This window comes from Pygoscelis adeliae, unplaced genomic scaffold (genome assembly GCF_000699105.1).
Source record: "Pygoscelis adeliae isolate BGI_AS28 unplaced genomic scaffold, ASM69910v1 Scaffold86, whole genome shotgun sequence".
NCBI classification, from domain to species: Eukaryota; Metazoa; Chordata; class Aves; order Sphenisciformes; family Spheniscidae; genus Pygoscelis; species Pygoscelis adeliae.
This window is the reverse complement of record NW_008824930.1, coordinates 3,107,417-3,129,947: the sequence shown is the minus strand read 5'-3', so window position 1 is coordinate 3,129,947 and position 22,531 is coordinate 3,107,417. Positions and strand designations below refer to the sequence as shown.

General features: G+C 43.5%; 1 protein-coding gene across 1 annotated transcript in view; it reads right to left on the bottom strand.

The window, feature by feature from the left end:
• Positions 1-5,711: 5,711 nt before the first annotated feature.
• The window catches only part of FBXL7 (F-box and leucine-rich repeat protein 7), a 151,046-nt gene continuing 134,226 nt past the window's right edge, over positions 5,712-22,531 (bottom strand). The window contains exons 2-3 of the mRNA XM_009324991.1: positions 13,686-14,297; positions 5,712-8,804 (exon numbers count right to left, since the gene is read on the bottom strand). Coding sequence (XP_009323266.1) covers positions 8,068-8,804; positions 13,686-14,283 — 1,335 coding nt within the window. The 5' untranslated portion in view covers positions 14,284-14,297 and the 3' untranslated portion in view covers positions 5,712-8,067. The remainder of the gene's footprint in view (positions 8,805-13,685; positions 14,298-22,531) is intronic.

Sequence of the window (22,531 nt, the reverse complement as noted above, 5' to 3'; positions counted from 1 at the left end):
TTTTTCTTATTTTTTGGCAGGGGAAGGGGAGGCTGCTTTATCATGCTGTCATATTTAACCTGCCAGAGGTTTACGACCTCTGAAGTTCGGGCTGCAAGGCCCCCTTGTGCCTTCATCAATTCGCCTTAGAAAAAAGTAAACCAGCATTCAGAAATCAGACACCCCTCCGACCTGAAGATAAGCCAGTCTCACAGAGTTTTTGAATGAGCTTCCCCTACAGACGGTGAATACCAAGCAACTCCGAAAGACCGCTACTTAAAAAAAACCAAACCAACAAAAAAACCCCACCATCCCTTCCCTCTTTACAAAAATAAGCTGGAGAGCCTGGAGTGTCTTAGCATGTGCCTGTGTTGCATCTTCACCAACCTCTCCTCAGGTTATCAGGACATGGACACCTCTGCCCTCTCACAGCTCCGTTTGCTGCTTCTGGGAAGTCCCTGCACAGCGTAAACTCTTTGGAGAAAATCAGGCCCGTCTGGATGCCAGGAGAGCCCCTGCTGCAGAACGCACGTTTTTAAGAGGAACCCCTCACCCCTTTTCTCCCCTCTCTCTCCTTGGCTTATGACAGGGCTCCAACAGCCCCTGCAGTATGGACCCCTCACCGGGCCACACCACACCAAGCAGACTTCCCACTCATTTGCAGCTCCAGTATCTAACAAATGGCATTTAAATTAAAGTGACCCAAGCTGCCAAACACCTGACATGAGGCCCGGCATGCCCCAGGGCAACCCAGAGCCCCCTCCCAACTGGCCAGAGCTTCCGCCCCTCTCAGACCCAGCTCCACCGGGAAGGACAGCATTTCTTCTCCTTTGCACTGATGAGATGTTGACAGTGGGCTCCTTGCTTTAAGACTTCAGGTCCCCATGCACACACAACCATGCAGACGCTGTGATGCCACAGTGGCAAGAACGTACTGTTGTAAAACCCTTCGCAGGTTTTCCATCGCATCCCCGGCTGTTTCAGGCAGCTGTATTTCCAGGACATTCCTCTCTGTCCTGACAGATGAAGTGCCTCCCCGCTCCTTCCCTTCCCCAGCTGCACAGCTCTCCTGCTACTGTCATATGCCCGGCGCTTCCTCGCTTGCTTGAGCTTTCCCTTCCTTCTTGGCTCTGGAAAACGCAGCAGGTCCCACCACAGTGGTGCAGGTACAGGAATACAACACCAGAGAGACAAAAAGCCAACCCAGTGCGGCCCCAGCAGTGTCACTGAGTGATGACCTGCTATGCTATGAAAACTCACCAGCAGCTCAGTCTTATCCTGGCAATCAGTGAAAGCCGTTGTGGCTCATGATAGACGTATACCTGATTTTCTACTACGCTACTTTAACAAAGACAATTTTAATGATTTGGTTATGTTGACCCCCCCCCGCCAGCTGATTCATCTTGTACTTTTACGTATCACTGTAAGAACAAGCATGGAAAGCATCCTATTTACTGACATTCATGCATGGACTTCCCACCTCCACTGAGAAACATGAGCAAGATTTGGCCACTGAGTGGCCACTGACTTGCAGCCATCACCTCACCTGGACTGCCTGCCAAGTAAATGGCCTTACTCCTCCTATTAATACGGAGCCATACATTATTTGTATTATCCATGACTATGTAGGCAGAATACCTCAGACTCTCGCAGGAGCTTGGATAACTCTCTTGAGGGCAGAAGAGAAAAGGAAAGGACGGTATGGAGAAAAAGTCGCAGCTCTACTACCTTCACCAAAGCAGGCGTTGAAGTTAGAGTTTGTTCCTATAATTTATGCCCAATAAAATGGAAGATGCTTCATGCAGTTAAGGAATGAATCACTACGGAAGTGCTGATACTACTGTGGATGTGTATTTTCAGACCCCCGGCAGCCAGTCGCACATGGCATCTGAGCCCTGACAACTGTTATGTGCCACATACGTCATGTGTTAGGCAACTCTATTTCCATGCTGAAATGCAGGTAGCTACTCTGCAGTGTCATGTCACAAAAGACGCATCAACAACCGTAATACCACGAGATACATGACCGTAATCAAATACGGTGTAATTCAAGTCCAGAAATAAGCTCTGTTCTTCAAAGTATTTTCACAGCGTACAATAGACCAGGAACAGACAACTAAAGCAAAATTTGGGTGTCAGAAAAATGTAATTTGTTATTAATAAATATATAGAAATATTTTTTCAGTTGTCCCGATAAAGGCTTAGGATATATCCTTTATATGACAAGTGATGAAGATGTGAAAACACTTGATAAGGCAAATTACAAACGGTAAATTAGCTACACTTATTTTTTATAGCTAGAAATTCAGTTTTTCTAAAGCTCTGATGTCTATGTGCTGAGGCAATTGTGTGAATGGAGTATATTCAAGAACTAACGGAAAATTCTCAAGAATGGCCATTTACTTGATTTTAAAAAATATTTTAGGAGCCATCAAAGACCGACAATGCAACATGAAGCTGTTGTTAAAAATATTCATTCCTTTTGGCTCAAATCCCTCTTTGCATTCTCTCTCATCTTTTTAAGATGACTTTTTCCATCTACCATTTATGTGAGCTTGAGGCTACAGCATGCAATGTTTCTTTAAAAAACAAAGGAAAACTAATCTATTCTAACCCAAAGAACACAGTATCTTTAGTGCTAGAAGGAACGGTTAAGATTTCTGTTCTGCATTAAAAGTATCAGGGTCATTTATAAAAGCCCGTGGTTTTTTTATTTTTTAAAAAGATCCCTCCCCTTCTGGTCCCTCTGGTTCTCTCTCTGGTGCCTGCTTAGTAACTTTTGTATTTATAATGGCTTAATCTGACACATCTGTGGCCAACTGGATTGTTGCACTCATAATATTTTTTTAAATTTGTATTAGCAGAGCCTACTTGGAAGAGATTTCCATTAACTAGTTTAAATCTCAGACACGCCTCTATGATCATCCAGAGGGCAAGGGAAAAATGACCTGATGTTTCGTCCAGCTTCCACAGAAGACAAAAATAGAGGAAAAAACCTGCTCTGAAGCATACAGCTGTACAGCAGGGGTGCATGAAAATAAACATCCCTCAGCTATTTTATGGAGAAAACTGATTTAATCTGTTTAATAGCATGCAGTAAACGCTGTTCAGTTAGATGTATTTTTGTTAAGTTTGAATTCTGATGTCTACTGCCTGGCAGTAACTTGAACCTATTATTATTATGCCCTTTAACAGTCGTCAAAAGGGCACGAATTTGGCTCCACACTTTAGCAAAGCAGAACAGCTGGTGTTGCTGAAAGCCAGCGCAGAAGGAAGAATAGATGTTACAAACCTGCCTTGCCTTGTTCTTCTCGACAGACTACCTCGCGCAAAGGTGTAAAGGCAGGAACGAGACACTGAGGCTGACAATGTCTCAGGCCTCCGTATGCATTTGCTGGTAAAGGCAGAAGTTCTGCCTGTAAAGATTTTCTGGCTTCACAAAACATAAAAAAGGGTAGATATTGGATGCATTAAATGCAAAATTACTATTTCATTTTTGAAAGGCTGTTTCAAATTTGAGGCATCCTCACTGAAACAGCTTGTCAGCCTTTCCCAGAGCCTTCCTCGAGGGAGTGTACTGTATTTACATGATGTCCAGTTAATTTTCTTCATGTTTCTGCTCCTGCCCCAAACTTCATTCTTCAGTACTTACCCTTTCTCTGGCCCAACTCTCCCTGCTCAACACGTCATACAAACCCACCTCTCTTTTAACACCAGCCCCAGCTTCTTTGCTGAAAATCATTCAATCTCTTCTCATCTCAGTCCCAGTCCCCCTTGCCCAGGAAATTTCCTTCATCCTTCTTCTTGTCCCCGTTCTCAAAACCCCATCTTTCAACCCTGCCCTGACTTCCCAGGCAGCTTCCGTATAATTCAGGTCATGTCCTCCTTCACACTGCCAGAGTGATAAACGCCTCTCAGCTTTGCCAAATCTCAGCCTCACCGGACTGCAAGCTCCAAAAGACCTGAGCGTGCCCCTTTTCTCCTTGGTCAAGGATTTGGAGATGTTGAAAGACATGTAATGCAGCTAAGTTTGGGTGAATTCTAGCTGGGAGATCAGTGAGACACATCCTTGTCCCAAAGCTGACCTCCTGGCAAGGCTGACACTTTCACCCTGAAGGCCTTAGAGGAGATGAAGAGCGATGAACCGTTTTCAAAGGAAAGGTCACCAGGAGTTTAACATGAGCAAAATGACATTGCCTCCTAGCTTTATTTACAGAACCAGATGAACCATTTCAACTAACATTTTCAAAGCCCAGCATGGGAAGTTTCAGCACGAATAGCTAAATTTACAAAATTATAAAAACCCGAGGGCAGGTTACTTTCCTGGGGAATGCTGGGGGAAAAGAAGCCATGCACCAACTCTGCCAGAGAACTTTTCCCCTTTAAACTAACACCGGCAGCCGTGGGGCAGCCAGTCTGCAGTCCAAAGGGTCACTATGTTTCTTTTTAACGAGAGTTTCGACCTGCTTCAAGCCTAGTGCTAAAACTAGGTCTTTTACTAGCTTTTTAATTTTCCAGTTCAAAGGCTAGAAGTTTTCAGAAGCCAGGTAAGCCACTACTGAAGGTTACAGTCTGGACCACGGTTCCGAGTCCAGGACATCCATCAGGGGCTGTTTTGCATTTTGTAGGAAGCCAGATGAGCATAGCTCAAAAAGGGAAAAGTGTTGCACTTCACATCAGTCTCATGCTGCTAACGGGGAAAACACAGTTCCACTTTTTATGCCAAGGGAATGAGAAGGATGAATACCTTGACACAGAGCTTTGGCTATAATCACAGTGCATGGTAGTTTAGATGCGCCTTTTCTGAGAGACCTCTCCTACACAGGAAACAAATTATTCCGAAGACATAAACAACATGCCAGCCGGACTGATGTGATTCATCGCTGCTTTCTTTGATGAGATCACCCCATGCTATTGCAGGGCAGAAGCAGCCTCAGTGCCTGAGCCCGAATTTTATGGTTCAAGAATCAACAATGTTTTCGCTCAGGAAATTTATAGTCTTTGCCAACCCCAAAATGGAACGAAGACACTTCAGTCACATGTTGCAATCTTTCCAGCAAGCTCAGCTCCACGTGCACTATTTCAGTTTCTTTTCTGGTCGTGTCATTTTGCAAGCAGACATAGGAAAAAGATTAAAAGTCAAAACAGGCAAGCTGTATCAATAAGTTAAATTCAAATTTTCTTGAAATAAGTAGCAGTCTCAGAGTGCCAACTCAGACCATGTAAGACTATATACTTAAAAATGTTTGGCTTAGAAAAATTACCTTTATTCATTTTCCACCAGTGCCTCCCAGAGTAGGTTTTTTAGAGCATTCAAAAGGCAACACTGCACTAGCAAGTGCTCTACCCTTTCAGTCATTCCGTTTTACTTTTCACGTCAAATACGTTAACTTGCCTTTAAACCAATGCAGAGGCCCTCCTGAAATTTTTATACATGTGCTTTATATATCCTGTTTTTTCTTTTACTTACACTTCCAGTTACTGATTATGTTTCAGGGTCAAGGAGAACCACATGAGGAAAATCAAATTTTAAAGAGACAGATAGGCAAGATCATAATCTATAACAAATACATATTTTTTTCCTTTTCTAATATAGTCATCCACCTACCTGATGTGCTGATGCGCTCATTCAGCTACCTACCTTTCAAGAAAAGTTTTACAAGTATTTAATCTTTTCTTTTTCACCAGAAGTTAATCAAGTAGTGCAAATGACGATGCACGCTCATCAGTTACCAATATATTGCTTTATTTCTTGGTAGCAAATTAAGGTTTTATAGTGAGATTTGTACAGTACAGGCCAATTTAAACATTAGAAACCTTAAAAACCATGTAGCACTATTCACTCAATTTAGCATAGCCAGAAAAATAGCTTTTTTTTTTTTTTTAATAAACACTTAAATGTTACTAATGAGGCCTTATATTTCAGGAGTGCAAATGGCTCAAAATCCCACCATTCTCAGGAAAGGGCTTAACGTTTAACTATCCTCGGGGCCATTTTGAGATAAAGGATAAACAGAAAGTATAGCTGGCTTGGATAAAATATACTGTACTACTTGCTGGAGAAGAATCTCTAATTTTAAAAATACAGAAAGGAAAACCAAAGTGATATTAACTGGCCAAAGGATGGTATCGCCCCCTATTAGTCACTGACCAGTAATAGTAGCAATGACAAATTCATTTTCCATGGCCCTCTTTGCTTCAGTACAATCTGATTTATAATTCAGAGCTGATGACATCCTGTATGTTAAGAAACTCAAAATTGGAGGAACATACATAAGTTACAGGAATTTTTGCAGCAGTAGGACAAGTTCCCTCTGCAGGGACATGTCCAAGCGATTGCTTTTTTGTAATTTGAGAGGGCATTGCTACAAGTATTTCCTCAGCAGTTATGTATTTTTCTCGAGCATATGGATTTTCACTTCATATCAATGATTTTATTAGTGTTGTCTGGAGATGATGGAACTACTGCTTATGAAAACCAGACATGGTGCTTTCCTTCTTATGTTCTCTACCGAGACATTTACAGCATTTGAGCTGAACGTATGAATTCACCTGTCAGTCAGGCGCAGGGGGCCTGCCTGAAAATATCATCACCCCTAACGTGTCTGGCTTTCAGATCTGAGCATTACATGTGAAAATGCAGAGAAACGGCTGCCAGAAAATGGTGAAGAAAGTAACCATGAAAGGACCACACGCTCTGGGGAAGGAGGCAATGAGATGGGGGGACCTCCAAACCGCCCTTGCTCTTGCATGAGCAAGAGTGACCACGAGAGTACGAGGGGCTCCCAGTGTCACAGGGCAACGCTGGCGTTTTAATTCCCTGTTGAACAGCAGCTGTTTCTCCAGCTTAAGGGAACACACACAGACAAGGTTTCACAAAATCCAAATCTAATGTGAATAACACTCTCAGCCGCTCTGTCCCCAGGGGTGTTATCTAACATCAGGCTAACGTCTTTGAAGTCTCGAGATCAGCCATCTATCCTTTGAACTGGAAGGCCACAGAAAAGGGGCGGGTTTCTATGTGTATTAAGGCACATACAGACTGCATTTACCTCGACGCACGTGCCTGGTTTGCTCAGGGAACATCGACTGCAGTGGTGCCACGGCTGCTGAAGAGATACAGTGAAGGAACAAAGACAGACTTTCTGGTGACAGCCACGCAGCACAGCAATTGGGACTGCCCCGTGCAAGCTGCTCCACAACGCCTCAGAGTGTCCCCGGTGTACTACAGCGCTATCTCAGCTTCTTGCGGAATTACAGCAGCTTCTCAGGCTGATTTTGCTGGCTTTTCCCTTTGCCAGGCCACCGATAGCTCATCTGTTTTCCTTCACTCAGATGAATATGTCACTGCTTATCAGACCCAGAAGTCCCTATCTGCTACCAGAGGGTGGTACTACACATGCAGGAGAGGGCGGATTTAGAAATGAAGGCAAGTAGTGATGATGCACAAGCGACCTGGAGGTGGGCTTTCCAACAGAATCCATGCATGGGCACAATCTCCAGATTCACTCAGCAGAGTGCTCGGCAATGGCCAGCAGGTCTTATTCTGCCTCAATCAAGCATGGTTAAGAACATTACCCAGTATTTCCTGAGGGATTACAATGGATGACTACCAAAGAGAAACTACTTGGAGACAAGGGGATGCTTTATCAGCCATATTGGAAGAAGTTGGGGAACACAGACACACATTGCATAGTCAGCTTCATGAGCACAGATGGAATTCAGATGTATTTGACACAGCTTAGTAGCATTTCCAAAGGAGGGGTTATGTGCTATTTCCTTTGGAGGTAGCTACTGTAGCCCGGGACAAGATCATGGCTGTTATGGAAATGGCACCCCACTGGGGATGCTGAGCACTCATTGCTTTTGCATTAAGGCAGCCTCTCCATGGACACCCACCGCACCTTAAAAAGTGATCATACAAAAAGCAAACAAAATAGTCCTCTAGAAACCCCCCTCACCCACAACATACAAGAAAAGCTGACTCCCGTCAGCTATAGAAAAGACAGCATTACTGAATATGGGAGCGTGTGTTTATACATCAGTGTTTTTAATACTGCATTGTAATGACAGGTGTGGGGTGTCCTTTCAGAAGAAGGCAGGGTTGGTGTGCTCTATAATACAGCGCTTGCAATGTCGTTTCACAAATCGCAGAGCATCCACAGAGACATCGCAGTCCTGCACGTTCAACATCTGCAGGTCAAAACAGTTGGCAGCTACAATCTGCAGGCCCTGCCCAGTGATGCTCTCGCATGATTTCAGGCTCAGGCGCTTCAGGTTGAAGCAGTTGAGGGCTAGAAACTCCAGGCCGGTGTCTGAGACCAGAGGGCACTTGCCAATATCTAGCGATTTGAGTTTTGTGCAATTTTTGGCGAGGTACTCCACACCGTGGTCCGTGATGCCCTCGCAGCCCCGCGCGTTGAGGTAGCGCAGCTTGCTGCAGTATTTGGCTATGTAACGGATGCCTACGTCTGTGATCCGGCCGCAGTGAGCGATGCTAAGGTATCGGAGGCGCGACTCTAGCTTGGCGATCTCCCGCATGCCGAAGTCACTGACAAAGCGACAGTCGCTCACGCTCAGTTCCTTAATGGATGTGCAGTAAATCATCAGGTAGCGGAGACCCTCGTCGGTGATGCGGACACAGCGGCGCAGGTACAGGTGGGTCAGTTGAGTGCAGTGAGCGGCAATGGTGTGCAGTCCTTCGTCCTCCAGGACGAAGCAGTCTGTCATGTCCAAGTAGCGAATGGAGATTTGTTTCCCATGTAAGGGAGACAGCTTGATGGAGGCTTCGCGAGTCAAACTGATGCATGTTACTTTGGAGCAGCCTAAGTGGAAAAACACAGTGAATTTAAGCAAGCAGTAAAAACAAATCACACAGCAAGACCAGAAAGGTGGGCATGGAATTGCATGCTGGATGTGATTGAAGATACCTTCATGTTGCAAGAGCAGAATCATCCTGACTGACTAGTCTGGATTTGCTGTGATGTGTCCCTACGCCAGAGGAAATTATAAACTCCACCGGAGCTAGTGAGCTTGCTGTGGGATTTTGAGCACCAGCAAAGCCACAGACCGATTTTGTCCATATCCCAAATGTAAAAAGATGGTCCTAGATTTATCTAGGGACAGCCTATGATCTCTTACTGCAATATAAACCCAGTGACAATTTGAGAAAATGGTACTACATGACAACCAACGCAGCTTTTTGATCAGAGGCAGTCTCATAGCTAACTGGCTGAGTTTGTAAACCAACATCAGAGGCTCTTTCACCATCCAACCCCATTATAAAAAAGACAAACCCCACCCATCCTCCAAAAAGCATGTGGAGAACAGATGTGCATCCAGCCCCAAGCCTGCGATGTGGGAAGGATGCAAAACTATGGCAAGACTCTGTTCTTGCAGAAGGGTGGAGATTTGGGTAACCTAAGGAGAATGGGGAGAGTCAGCAGGAGCCAACAGACTGGTAAGGGCACGGGAGGACATGGACCGGCGCAGAAAAGAACTGTTTCAAGTGAGAAAGTCTGGCCATGAATGGAGGTAACTAGACTAGAGGAGAAACACCAGACCTTGCAAGGAAAGATAAAGAGCTCGATTAAAGGGAAAAACACGCTCACAGACTTCCCCATTTTTAACCTGCACTCTGTGCATGGTGGTGAATGAAAGCTTTTTTTGGAAAGTTGCTGTTTCTGTTGCACTGCAAACTGGCAGTCTCGGGCTCCTGAAGGGAAATTCTTATCTGTGCCAAGTTCAGCCCGGCACATTGCATTAGCATAGCTAGAAACAGCTGCAAGGAAGAAGGGAGGGTCTACCTGTTAGTGATCAAGGCCCAACGGTTTTAGCCATAAATGTCTACTCAGACAAATTCTGCAGCTCATGCCTAAAGAGGTGCCCTCAGATGGGGATAAAAAGACCTTTTCCGTATTGTTGAAACACTGGCCAACGGGGATGAAGTGACCCACGAAAAGCCAGAAAAGTTAGGATGACGACCTTAGAGCTCCATGTATCAGAAATGCTGCACAAATCTCGTAGTCTGGAAGTAAAGAGCATGACAATGTGTGGAGACCACCTCAAAAACCTGAATGACCCAAACCCATACCACTTGATACAACAGGTTCTCATTCAGAGGCTTAGTGGAAGGTATGAATATGCTTCAGTTCTTAAAAACAAAAAGGAAAAAAAATCCCTTGAGATAATCCAGTGGGCTCACACAAATTCTGTAAGAAGCATGGGATATGGATTTGAAACAGTTAGTTTCAATCAGATTTCTACATTCATCATTTGAATTTGCAGTTGGATTTTTAATTCAGGCTTCAAATTTATTTGAACAGATGCAAATTTTACCTTAGGCCTCACACAATGAAACGGGCAAATCGTTCACAGGTCATGCAGAAGCTCTGGGACCTTGAAGCAAAGCACTTTGTTCAACAAACAACATCTTCTTAAAACTGAATGCTGCTATTTCCTCTTCAGACTGTGTTGCAGATTCATCTATGTTATGGTGCAATCTTTGGAAATGCGTTTGCCTTCAAATAAGTACTACATACACACTCAATAATGCAAAGTGATTTTTCAAAAGGGAAGCAGTACAATACTAATGGTGTGAAAATTTCACCTCTAATATGTTCTTTGGAGTAGGTGATACAAAATGTACCACAGGAGTCCCCATTCTTGAGCTGGGTTTCCACAGAAGAAACTGGCACCTAGGCAGAGTTCTGCTGGACCTGACGTAGCTGTCGCTATTGCATTTGCCTGAGGAGGTTGCTGGATTAAGGAGTCAGTTTGGATATTTTACATGCTGACCAGAATTCAATTTTAAAATCTGGCTAAGTGAAAATGAAGGGTCCATGAGGCCATGGAGAACGTTCTGTCTGCTGAGGATCCAAGAAGGGGGAACGCTTTACCGACCGCAATTAGAAAGAGAATGGGTCAGAAGTCTCACAGCAGGGTTAGAGTCACATACATTGGTGTGTGATCACTGTTTTGGCAAGCTCAGCATCGCCTTGTCTAGTTACTTTGGCTACACTGTAAAATATGTAATGGGAAGGATATTCAAAATGGTTTCACCAGAAAAAGAGTCCATGTTGATATAGAACTGCCTGATTTTTAGGCAAAATGACAGGTTCCTGGGTCTGCAACAATTTTTCTGTCCTAAATAATAAAAAATGTAAAAACAAAGCTCTTGTACCATGATTTTCCATAAAGTATGTATAGCTGATTTTTAAAAGGGAGGAGAAACTTCCAAACAGATTGAAAAAAATGTTGGCTAGCGTGTTAGAGAATAACTTGCAGTCAAGCTCAACCACCTTCTAGAGATATCTCAGACCTGCCCACAAAGTGGATGCTGAGGGTGACAGAACTTACATTGTGGAAAACTCTTAAAGTTAATATCAACATCTGGTTTTGACATTAAAGATTTTGGTACGTTATTGTTGCCAAGTAACCATCCAAGGGGGAGAGAGATTCAACTAGATGTACAACTGTGAACTGGCTTTTAATTAACTAGCTACAAGTATAGCGTTATCCCCCAGCACATGTACCCAACTTCTCTTGCTCAGTATGAAACTAAACCAGTGAATCACTTCAGTCCTGAGAATTGCTTGAGCGTGTAGGTGCAAGCCTTGTCCTCCTAACTACAGACAGAAGGACGGGAAAATGGAATCCGAAACATCCTCCAAAATTACCCACATCAGAACGAAAAAAGTGGACTCAAAACAAGACCCCAAATATCAATTATCCACAATTCATATGCAGGCACATGCAGCAAAAGCCATGTCTGAACCCAAAGACCCTGACTTCTGAGCATGTTCAAAACCAGGGTTTTTCCCTCGCCTGCTCCAAAAAGAAAGGACAACTTAGAAAAATGTGAGATTAAAATTACTTTCCTGTCCCGTTGATGAGACAAAATTCAAGGAAGACAGGTATTTTTCTCGCCCTTTACACACTTTGGACCAAACTGATGAGCTTTTAGGGACAAACACCATCTTCTAAGTAACAGGCTTGGGGAAACCACAAATGAAGACAGACCCCAAAAGAACCTATTTCAAGACCTGGTATCACCTTTTCATTTTCCCTGCTTTTGAATAAGTCACCTTCGGTCTATAGCATATCTATCAGTAGGAGCTGTGGACCAAAGCATTTTCAGCCACCTACAAGCCCCCAAGTGCACGCAGGGTGTCAGCTAACAGACTGGTGTGCCAAGGCAGTTCACCCTCAGCTCAGCAATTCTACTTGTCCTGTCTCTCCAGGCCCAGGATAGTCGAGCCACTCAACTCTGCACACCACCCCAGAGGATGTAGTAGGAAAAGCATAAATACGCCAGGGATACAGCCAGGCTTCAAAGTGGTATGTAGCTCTAGGTCTAAATCACACAGGCACATAGATTTTCTCCTGGTGTTGAGATGCTTCAACCTGAATGTGTGGTTAGCAATTAAGAACCAATGTCAGTATGTTCTGACAATAAGTAACTCATACGCAAGGTCATTGCGAATAGAATCCATGGGGCAGGACTCCCATGGAGTCCCGCAGACACTCCTTATCACCTGGCGGTTTCAGACACCAATCAAAAAAGTGAATAATTCTTATTTGTTGCTATTTGTTTTGATGCCTTCCATGACATTCTGCCATTCTAGGAGTATTAGGTGAAAGAGCTGGATAAAGCAGTTAAAAAAAAATGAAAGGCAGAAAAAAGAAAGCAAATCAGCGTACATCAGATAGGCAGCCTTGGAAAAGTCAGTTTATCTGGGTACCACTGACTCAATAGCATTGCTTCCTATCCCCACTTTGTCCTGCTTGTTGCCATTAGTATCTCTGCAATGGCAAATCTGGTCCGGTTGATTAATAACAACATTAGACTGATAACAAGTGAGATCACAAAATAAGTATTGAACATCAAATTTACTTCAGTGCTCTGCTTGGCTACATCCTTTCTGTTAAGTGCCAACCTATTTGTAGAGAGGAAATTCTGTGTGGCTGACCTTGGGAAAAAACATCTTGTTTCCCCAGAGCAGGTCTGAGGAAAATTGTCTAAAATATTTCTGCTGATCTAAACAGCTGCAGTGATACATTGTAAGTAGGTGAAAGGAAAAGCAGAAAGCCACTACGCAAATATATACACTACTAAAAAAAAAAAAAAGTCCAAGCTAGCTAAGTCTTGTTAAAATAGCAATGGAAACAAGGGTACCTTGGAGTTTAGCTAGGGATGACAATTGATATTTATACCCAGACAAAAGCCTAGCACTGATTCTGAGCATCTCCTCAAGTCATTTATCAGATTACAGATATATACTTTATAAGCATATAATCTACCTATAAATTATAGATATACACACACAATATAGATATACGAAAGAGATAAACAAATTTTGCTGAAGTGACTAGCCTTCACCGTATGATGTAGCACTGACTGCAACATGGGCCCTCGTAAGGGTGCTTTGTGCAAAAACCTATTAAAAGTACTTGTGCTATTTGAACAGGCCACCTCTGCTAGCTCGTCTCCATTAAAGGAGGCCTGGCCACTCAAGAGGTGCTGCTGGCGTTTGGGGCATTGAGGTTCTAGTGATGCCTGTCTCACCAGTACTGTGTTAGGAGACTGGCATTCCTACTTCAGAAGACAACACAGAAAGGGAAAGTGTGCGGTTGTGAGGCCAGGGGTTTGACAAGCATGAGGCTTTTAGAATCAGAGGCACCCGTATTGAAATATTCCCTGTTACCTGACACATCCAGGTGTTCCAGGTTTGGGCACAGTGACACGACATCAAAGACCGCCTCATTGGAGATGTTGTAACAGCCAGACACCTCCAGCCTCCTCAGTTCTGGACAGCACTGGGCAATGGTGTAGAGTCCTCTGTCTGTGAGCCGCCTGCAGCCACTAACAATTACCGTCTCCAACATGAGACATACGTTGGGTGTATCCTGACAAAGCCTCCGGGTCAGCACTTTAAGAGCCCTGTCTACGTTGATTGTCTCGCCAGTCAGGCGAATAGTCCTCCAAAGTCGGGGGTCCCAGGCAAGGTTATACCAGCGGCGGCACACACGGGCACAGCGGCACAGCTGGTTGGTGGGCAGGAAGGAGAATATCTGGACCATGGAGTGGTCAGGCAGCCGGTCTATGTTGGCCTGTTCCTTCTGGTGCTTGGATGCCAGACGGATGAGAGGATGAGTGAGACGGGTTGGAGGCGGCGAGTGGACCATGGCAACAGTTTCCCCAGTGACTGAGGATGAAGATGTTGACGACCCTCTGCCATTCTGGAAACCGGGGGAATTCGGTGGAAATATTAATGCTGGACTGGGTGTGCTGAGTGTCCGCATGCTCAGGTCGGAGTCTGGAAGACAAAACACATTATTTCAGTAAGCAGTGGGTGGACACAGAGCTCTGCGCAGCACAGCACCCCGCTAGCCCATTTGTTAATGGAGCATGATGGGCTTCGGGGTTTGTTGGGGGTTAAGCAGTCATTTTTACCAGTGAGAGTGAGGAGACGCATATTTCAAAACCTATCTTAGAGTATACTCTGAAAACACCTTAGTGTTGGGTACATGACAGAGATGCACCCCTAGCTGTACTGTCAAAGCCATGCTAGCAAAGGAGGGGCTGCAGCTCTGAGCCCTGTAATGAAGAGGAGATGGCAGTGGAAGTCCAGGGATTTTAATTCTTTATACTCTCAACTAAACACTGCAAGACATGAGTACATTTGAGTTGCAGGCATTTTTGACAGAGTAACTGCTCAGAACCTTGGCACTACCTAGGCAGCTGTAATCTGTTAGGGGAGGAATACTGTGGTCCTTTGCCTCTCAGCTCCTCCAGCCGTCCAGTGGGAGGCCAAAGAAGAGCTCACAAGGCAAATGCTGCTTCCTTCACCAGACCTGGGCAGATGCGAAAAGCACAACCCCGTACACTTATTTTCATTGTGTCATTAAAGAAGTTCATTTTTCGTTCATGCAAACTGTGACTCAGCAGTCAACCAAGAGCCCAGTGACTAGTTCTTGAAGGGGGGTTGGCTGTGTCTCTTCATGTGCACGCAGAAAGCACTCCTTTCCAATGGACTAAAGTGAACTTCAGTTGGATTTGAAAAAACAAGCCCAGAAAAGTAAGTGGTGAAGAAACAGCACGCCTGGAAACTTGTTACAGAGCTGTTGCACAACATTTACATGCTCTTTTTACTAGGCATAATCGTCACACTGGAAGCAGTCAACACCCCCCCACCCCCCAAAAAAAATTGCTACTACTTTACCTTCTTTATTTCACTTTACTGGCAAAAAGCAGGCACAAAAATAAAGGGCCTCTGCTACTAAGAAAGGTTGCCTTTGCTGTAAGATTATTTCAACTGTTTTCTCTCTGTGCCAACATTGCTGCCTATGAGTCATTTCCACTCCTGCTCCCAGCTCTCCAAGCAAGACAAGTAAAAGACTGGAAGACAACTAGGATATAATTTTGGTTCAAGCAAATGCCATAGGCAATACATTTAGAGACCCTGAGATATTTCAGCATTACGCTACACAAGATGCAACCAGTGTACGAGAGATGAATGCTACTGCTGAGCACACCCCTTCCATCTCCGACCTCTCGGTACTGATATCAACAGAAATTCTTTATGAGGGAAAGCACCATCCAGAGATGAATACAGGAACCACAATTTAGTGTCCAGTAGAACAACAGCTATCACGAATGGAGTAAGAGCAGTGGTTTTAGAGCACCAAGCTTTCCTCTGTGTCCCATCTTCTGCTATCACTTCAGTGTTCAGACATTTCAGGGAAGCATGCAAAGCCATCTCCTTAAATAACACCGACTCCACAGCTCTGTGACTGTGACAGCATAGATATGCGCTAAGCAGGGTAGAGCCAGAAATGCATTCAACAAACCTGCCCAAATCTGGGTTTAGGCAGAGTTTTTAAAATTAAGTCCATTTTAGATGAATTTTATCAGCGTATTACACATGAATTTCCTCGTCAAGCTTTTACTTAGCCCAGCACAGGCACGCTCTGCTCTCACTAGCTGCAACATAACAACCACAGGCCTGTATTTTCACAGCCTGTCTGCAAGGGAGAGAGGCACAACTCTAGCTGAAGAACCCAAGACACAAAGTCCAGCAGCTTGCCCAAGATCACCTAGTTCAGTTGCAGAGAGATCAAAATCAGCATCTCACACTGTCAAGGAAAAACCTACGCTACCCAGCTCCTTCTCTCTTCCTCTTCTGTATCTTGTTTTACTTAGACAGAAACTCACTATTTCAGCAAGTGACAAGAAAAACTTTTTCTTCAAGGCTTCTGAGTCTATGCTACGGCTACGTGGACCTAACCCAGGGATTTGTGTATTTTTGAGCAAGAACCGTATCTTAATGCAGAGTGGGTTTTGCAGACACTCTGCTCCCCTTTGAGACCTCCCAATACCCCCCTGGCAGCTATTGCAAATAACTGCATCGAGGAGTGTTATTTGGAAAGCGTCTGGTATACTCCGGTACTTTAAAAATGAGATTTACAGCTGGAGAGAAAAAAAACAAAATGCCAGCAGCAGCCAGGCTCCTGCAGACAAGCACTGACTCCACAGACCACTTAGGCAACAGTCCCCTAGATTAATTTTTGTAAGGACTTACCGTATGTTTGACCTGCCTCACATTACCACCAAAACCAATAACAGGGCCTGAAGTTAAACATGTGCAGAAGATGTGGCAGACTTGGAGCCTTTACTTTTTGCTCTTTTCTTGAGATTTTAAGACAAGGATGCTTCTAATATAAAAGAATACACATTTTTTTCAAGCGCTGGAGGTATCTTCCACTACTACGTACATTTGGTATTGAGAATTTCTCTCCTTTCCTTTTACTTTTTCATTTGCTTTGGGCTTTTTGTTTGGTTGGTTGTTGCTTATTTGTTTTTTACACAAACCAGCACAAAAAGGGAAAACAAAAAGGTATAAATAAAACCCACAGAACAAACACTTGTTTCTACACCGCAAAATAGATGGAACTAAAATCAAAAGCAAAAAGTGTCATTTTTTAACACCTGCTATAAACAATTTTTAGTACTGTGGGAATGATTACCTCCTGTAAGGCAGTCTCCCAGCATATTTTGAAAACATACAGTTTCAGTCAGTTATTGTTGAAAACACCTAAAAATCTCTGCAGGGTTACATTCTTCCCTACTCTCCATTCCTACTTAAGTATTAAAAAGCATTTGATACTCCACGATTCTCCCCCCCTCCCCCGGTGATCAAAGCACCAAGCTAATACAGCTAATCTCTACTCCTTTCGGATCAAAGTGGCATTCTTTCATCGTTCCTGGGCACACTGTGAATAATCAATACCTTAGCCATTCTGGGCGCATAATGAATTACCAAAACGTGGTTTTTAACTTAGACCTAGAGCTAAAAAAGGTTCGACCTTCTGTTTTATGGGCACGCTCTGTGCTTGCTTCGTGCTCTCTTAATTCTCTCATTAGTACAGCAGTTCCAGATGTGCATCCTGTATTTCCTTTACCTTCAATCCTGAAGGTGCCTCATGCGAAACTTGCTCCCTCCACCTTCAAGGCATGGACTTCCAGACAGACAGATACACATGCATACGCACACGCCCCGTCTGCCCTCCCCCCAAAGTATTTTGGAAAAAGCCTGTAGTATTGTCATTATGTTTAAACAAGAGAGTCGAGAGAGCATTACTGGTCTGCTGAGCCCGTAATGCATTATGCTCTCAGACAGGAATTTTGGTGGTAGCTCAGCTGAACTCTGTACAGAGGTATTCCCGCTTACTGTTCGTTGTACACCCCCAAGGGGGAAAGAAAAAAATAGCAGGTGAGTCCAGGAGCTTTTTGACAGTAAAAACTTGGAAAGCTTTTTGCTAGCATTTAAAGCTTCAGCAAAACACTTGGTCTACTGTACATTTCCCAGGCTTTTCAAGTATTGTTGGGAGGGGCTTCCTATAGCACTATCTGAACCTCTAAGGGTTTCCTTCAAATTTTGTTCTTCACCATTTACTGAGTGCTAGCTAACAGGCTGAGTCAGTTTGAGACAGGGCAACTTAATGACAGTGTGACATTAATAAACGCAACCCTGCAAGTGCAAATGAAGTTACTGATTGCAGTTCTCAATACACATCTTTCCACACACATGCCCTATACAAGCATGTCTTTTCCTGGAAGAAAAAACCTGTTTACAAGCCTGAAATGCAGCTTTACATTTTGATGATCTTAGAAAGTAAAAAACAAATTGCAAAGCAGCCCTGTGCTTCCCGCCCTACAACCTCTTTTGCCCCTCTCCCTCCCCAGTTACCAATCTTCTGTGCAAGATGCTTTTTATTAAAGCTTTGCTCAGGCTCTGAAAATTGTTTGTTGATGTAAGAGAAAATTTCTTAACAATCTTTAAAGAAATCTCAAAAGATGCGTGCCAGAAACAGAACTATAAAAGCTGACACAGAGGGAGAAAATGCACTGGAGGGAGTTTTCTTATTCCATTAGGAATCTGGTTTATTTCAAAGGATTTCCCCCCCCTCCCCGCCAGTTTGTTTCCCAATTAATACACACATCTGGGGGGGAAAGAGCCTTTAAATATATATGATTTAAACCAATATCTAGTCTCTGTTCCTTCTGGCATTGACAACAATATGCAGTCTCCGATTTCAGAACCAGAGAGAGAAAACAATGTTGTATTTTCGTTAGTCCAGCGATGCATGCTAACACGGGACACTTGCTGTCCGGACCCCAGCATGGACTTTTTAAGATTGAATCATTTTTCATGCTTAAAGCGTGACTCCATTCAACCTCACCTTCCACGATGGTATTGCGGGTGTGCCTTTTTTAAAGTGAATCCTATACTGAGCTCCTGAAGTTAACAAAATTAAAATTAAAATCTCAGTAAATATGAATCAAACTTCAGATTCTTATCTGACAACTAAAAAGGATCCTTCATATTGACCTGCTGTCACCACTGCGGTTTTTAGCAAAACTAAGGCAAGAATTAAACCAATCTATGCTCAGGCTCGGAAAAGTCAGTATAGCTGAGAAAAATAAAAAGCAATTGGCGTTTTTGTCAAAAAGTTAGATGCAAAATAATGTGTGCAAGAAGCATTTATGCACAGTTCAGAAACGTCACCTACTTAGCTTCTCTTCAGTAACAGCGTTGCATAGATATTACATATTTTACTAAGTGCAATGTGGGTATAGACTTCACATTTTTACCACGATACCATCAACTTCGTGCATGCCAAGGAAGTACTCCTCTTACAGAGACTGGGGAAAGTGGGAGCTTAATGGTTGTAGCAGCTACAGTCTACAGTGCAAAGGGGAACAGAAGCAGCTGACAGGCTTCCACAGGGGGAACATTGTGATTCAAGGAGAGACTTGTGAATTTGACAGACAGATGTCAAATATGGCGGTATGCCCTTAGAGGATATTAGGAAAAGGAGTTAGCTAGGACAGCAGGCTACAACAGGGCCGTTTGCTTTCTAAGGCCCTGGGCACGGATGAAGTCCCAGAAAAAGTGACACCTACAAAAGAGCATCTTCCACATCACAAACGTCCTCAGGCGTTTCTCTCAGGCTAAGCTACCCTACTGACTTCGGTTCCTCCCAGCTGCGGGAGGCTGGGGGGAATCAGAGAGCCCATGATAGTGAAGAGGCAGCTGGAACAAAACTCACCGTGCAAACTTGCACGGGGCTGCAGCGGTCAAGTATGCCAAAGGGAAAGGGTTGCTTGGCGGAGATACCTACGTGATTTTGCAACCTTTTACGATCAAGAATGTACAGAATGAGAAACAGAGTTAGATGAGCTCTCATCTCTCTCCAAGTACACCAAGTACACTTAAACCACCTCCGATGTGCATGTCTGCCCTGCTCTTAATTTCCAGGGACAGCTATTACTCAGCTCACTGAGGTGCCTGTTCCAGTGTTGTCACCATATCAAGTTTTCAAGCTTTTCCTCTTACCCAGCTCATACAAGAAGCTGTTTCTTGCCCCTCTCCTAGTGACTGTGAAGAACAAGAAGTCTCCACTCTTCCCGCAAGGATTTCTCACATGCGTTTGCTCAAACTTCAGCCCTTTCTTCCTAGTCACATTACTAATATACACAGTTTCTCCTAGTTTCTCCTTTAGATTTTCTCCAACCTGCATGTATTTCTCTTAAAGCACAACGCTCCAAACTGAGCACTGCACACTACTGCACCTCACCAGCAGCGGCTAAAGTGGAGTCCTTCCCACTTATATTTCATGGAAACCACATGGTCAACCTTCCAGATTTCAACAGTCTCAAAAGGATGATGCATTCAGCATGTGATTCGACGTATTGCCCAGATTCCGATGTGCCATACAGCTGCCTGGCCATTTATTTTCTTCATCCATGTTTATATAATCCATTCATCTTCCCCACACCTGTCTCCTTAGAGCGTGGTATATTTTCTCTCTCCTTATTCTTCTATTTTTTCAAGAGCATTTTGAGTACGGAGCAACCTTCTCAAATTGTGCTCATTTTCAGTTCTCCAAATATACCGCAGGTCCAGTGTCATAAATTTAAGCCCATTCCTCTGTATATCGGTAGTTTTGTCTCAGTTCAATTCAAACAGATGGCTTCTGCAGAGGGATGGAAAAATTTAGCAACCTAGTAACGAATACCGTAGGGTATAGCTGGGCAGATCCCTAAAGGGTCCTTCTTGAAACATCATCACAGTTGACAAATACCCAGTGATAACTATGCAATATACTATACCCTTCAGTGGCCACCTTATGATGATTTCATTTAGTCCGTATTTCACTGGCTTGTTTCCAACACAGACATGCAAAAGTCTAAATAAACCTGAGATAGGTTACAACTACTGTTTCCCTCTCACCAGACGATTTATTCTTACCAACACAGAAAATGAGATTGAAAACTTAAGAAGAGTAAGGTCAAGGGAACAAAAACACTTCAGCAAAGATGAAAATTTATTTCTTATCCTGTGAGATCTTGTAGGTCGTGCAACTCTCTTTTTGAGAGCAAAGACCTGCGACAAAGCTCGATTTTTCAGTGTAAGAATGAGCAGCCTCGGAGCTCATGAAGTAATCGCATCCACATGCTCCTGGAAGGAACGGTTCACAGAACTTAAAATAACCTTTTATAGTTTTTAAAAACCTCCCATAGAATGTAATAAGAAACTGTACCTATTGTACAAGACTAGAGACTTTGTTACAAGACCATGTGGAAGAGGGATGTGTTAACTTAAATTTGAAGCCATTTCACAGTAGTTTCTGTGTGACATTTTACACCTTGGATTATACTGGTGTAACTTCCCTATGATGTTGAGCTCCAGTTTTCTTTAGTCTATAAACTGCTCCACATACATTTGGAGACCTGATCTTGCATTCCTGGCATAGTCACACTAGATGCTTAAAGTCAAATAGCACTGCAAGTGAAGTAATCGTTACAGTTTTATTAAGCAAATAATTCTTCCTTACAATGTATTTGTCAAAAGCTGGAACTAATTTCCCCCCTACTGACTTTGTCCCCTGCCACTTGGCAAGAATTAATTTTATCCCCATATTTTTGAATAGAGCTAAATTACGAAGACTTAGAGGAAAAAAAGAAAAAAGTAATCGACCTATGAATTTATGAAGTCAGAGAATCTTAATTTTGCCTTCAGTACCACTGACGATACTAGCACACCAGTTCTGAGAAGAGGGTTTGTCAGTGCATCATTGCTGGGAAATTACATAGAGATAGATGGGATGGTGCATTTTTTCCACGTTCAGTAAATACCTAACTCCAAAATGAATTCCATACATGCTTAAGTACAAGCTCTTCTTAAACCCCTTCAGGCCAGATGCTCTCCCAACTCCTTGCAGTATGCCAGGGAGCTCCTCCAGCTGAGCTAGTTTATGTCTACATTAGCAGCCTAGAAAGAGGAGATCTGTGGAGCAAAACTCTTACTGCTGAGAACCCAATGTCCACAGGCCTGGGAAGTCGGTGTTAGCGTTCGGACAATGTCTAATTTCATCCCCAAACCTGAATGCTCACTAGGGGTTCCCTCTGGTGCTTTAGGTGTCCTGCCAGAATGTATTTTTTGTTTTAGTTTCACCTGAAAGTAATTGGGTTCATACACCTTGTGGTGGTAACTAAAGCATGGTAAGCAGGGACTAAGGGGAGAGTCATTTCAAAAGTGAGCTTCAGACCTGAACACAAATGCTAGTGTAGGTGAACCCACTGGCCAGTGAAGAAGCCCTGTCCACCTCCTCCAAACCCTGAGTTACCACCTCCCAACCTAACCCGTACCATGCAGAGGAGAGGCATCCTGTGCCCTGCTGGGTTCTCAAGACTGGATTGTCAATAGACTGGACACGTTACATTTCATTGTCCCCCATTTTCAGGATTACCACACCTATGGGGATCCAGTCCTTTGCTGTTCAATGCATTGCTTTGAAATGTGCAAACCAATTGTGGTTAAAATGAAAATAAGCATTTACAAGATGCTTATATATAAGCATCTTCTATATACTTCTAAAAAAAGGTTTAAGATAAATAAGACAAAAAGATAGCAAGTTTGCTTAATTTCAAAGTCATCCTCTCTCTCTCTCTACCTGACAAGCTGTTAGAAAGTCTTAATTAACC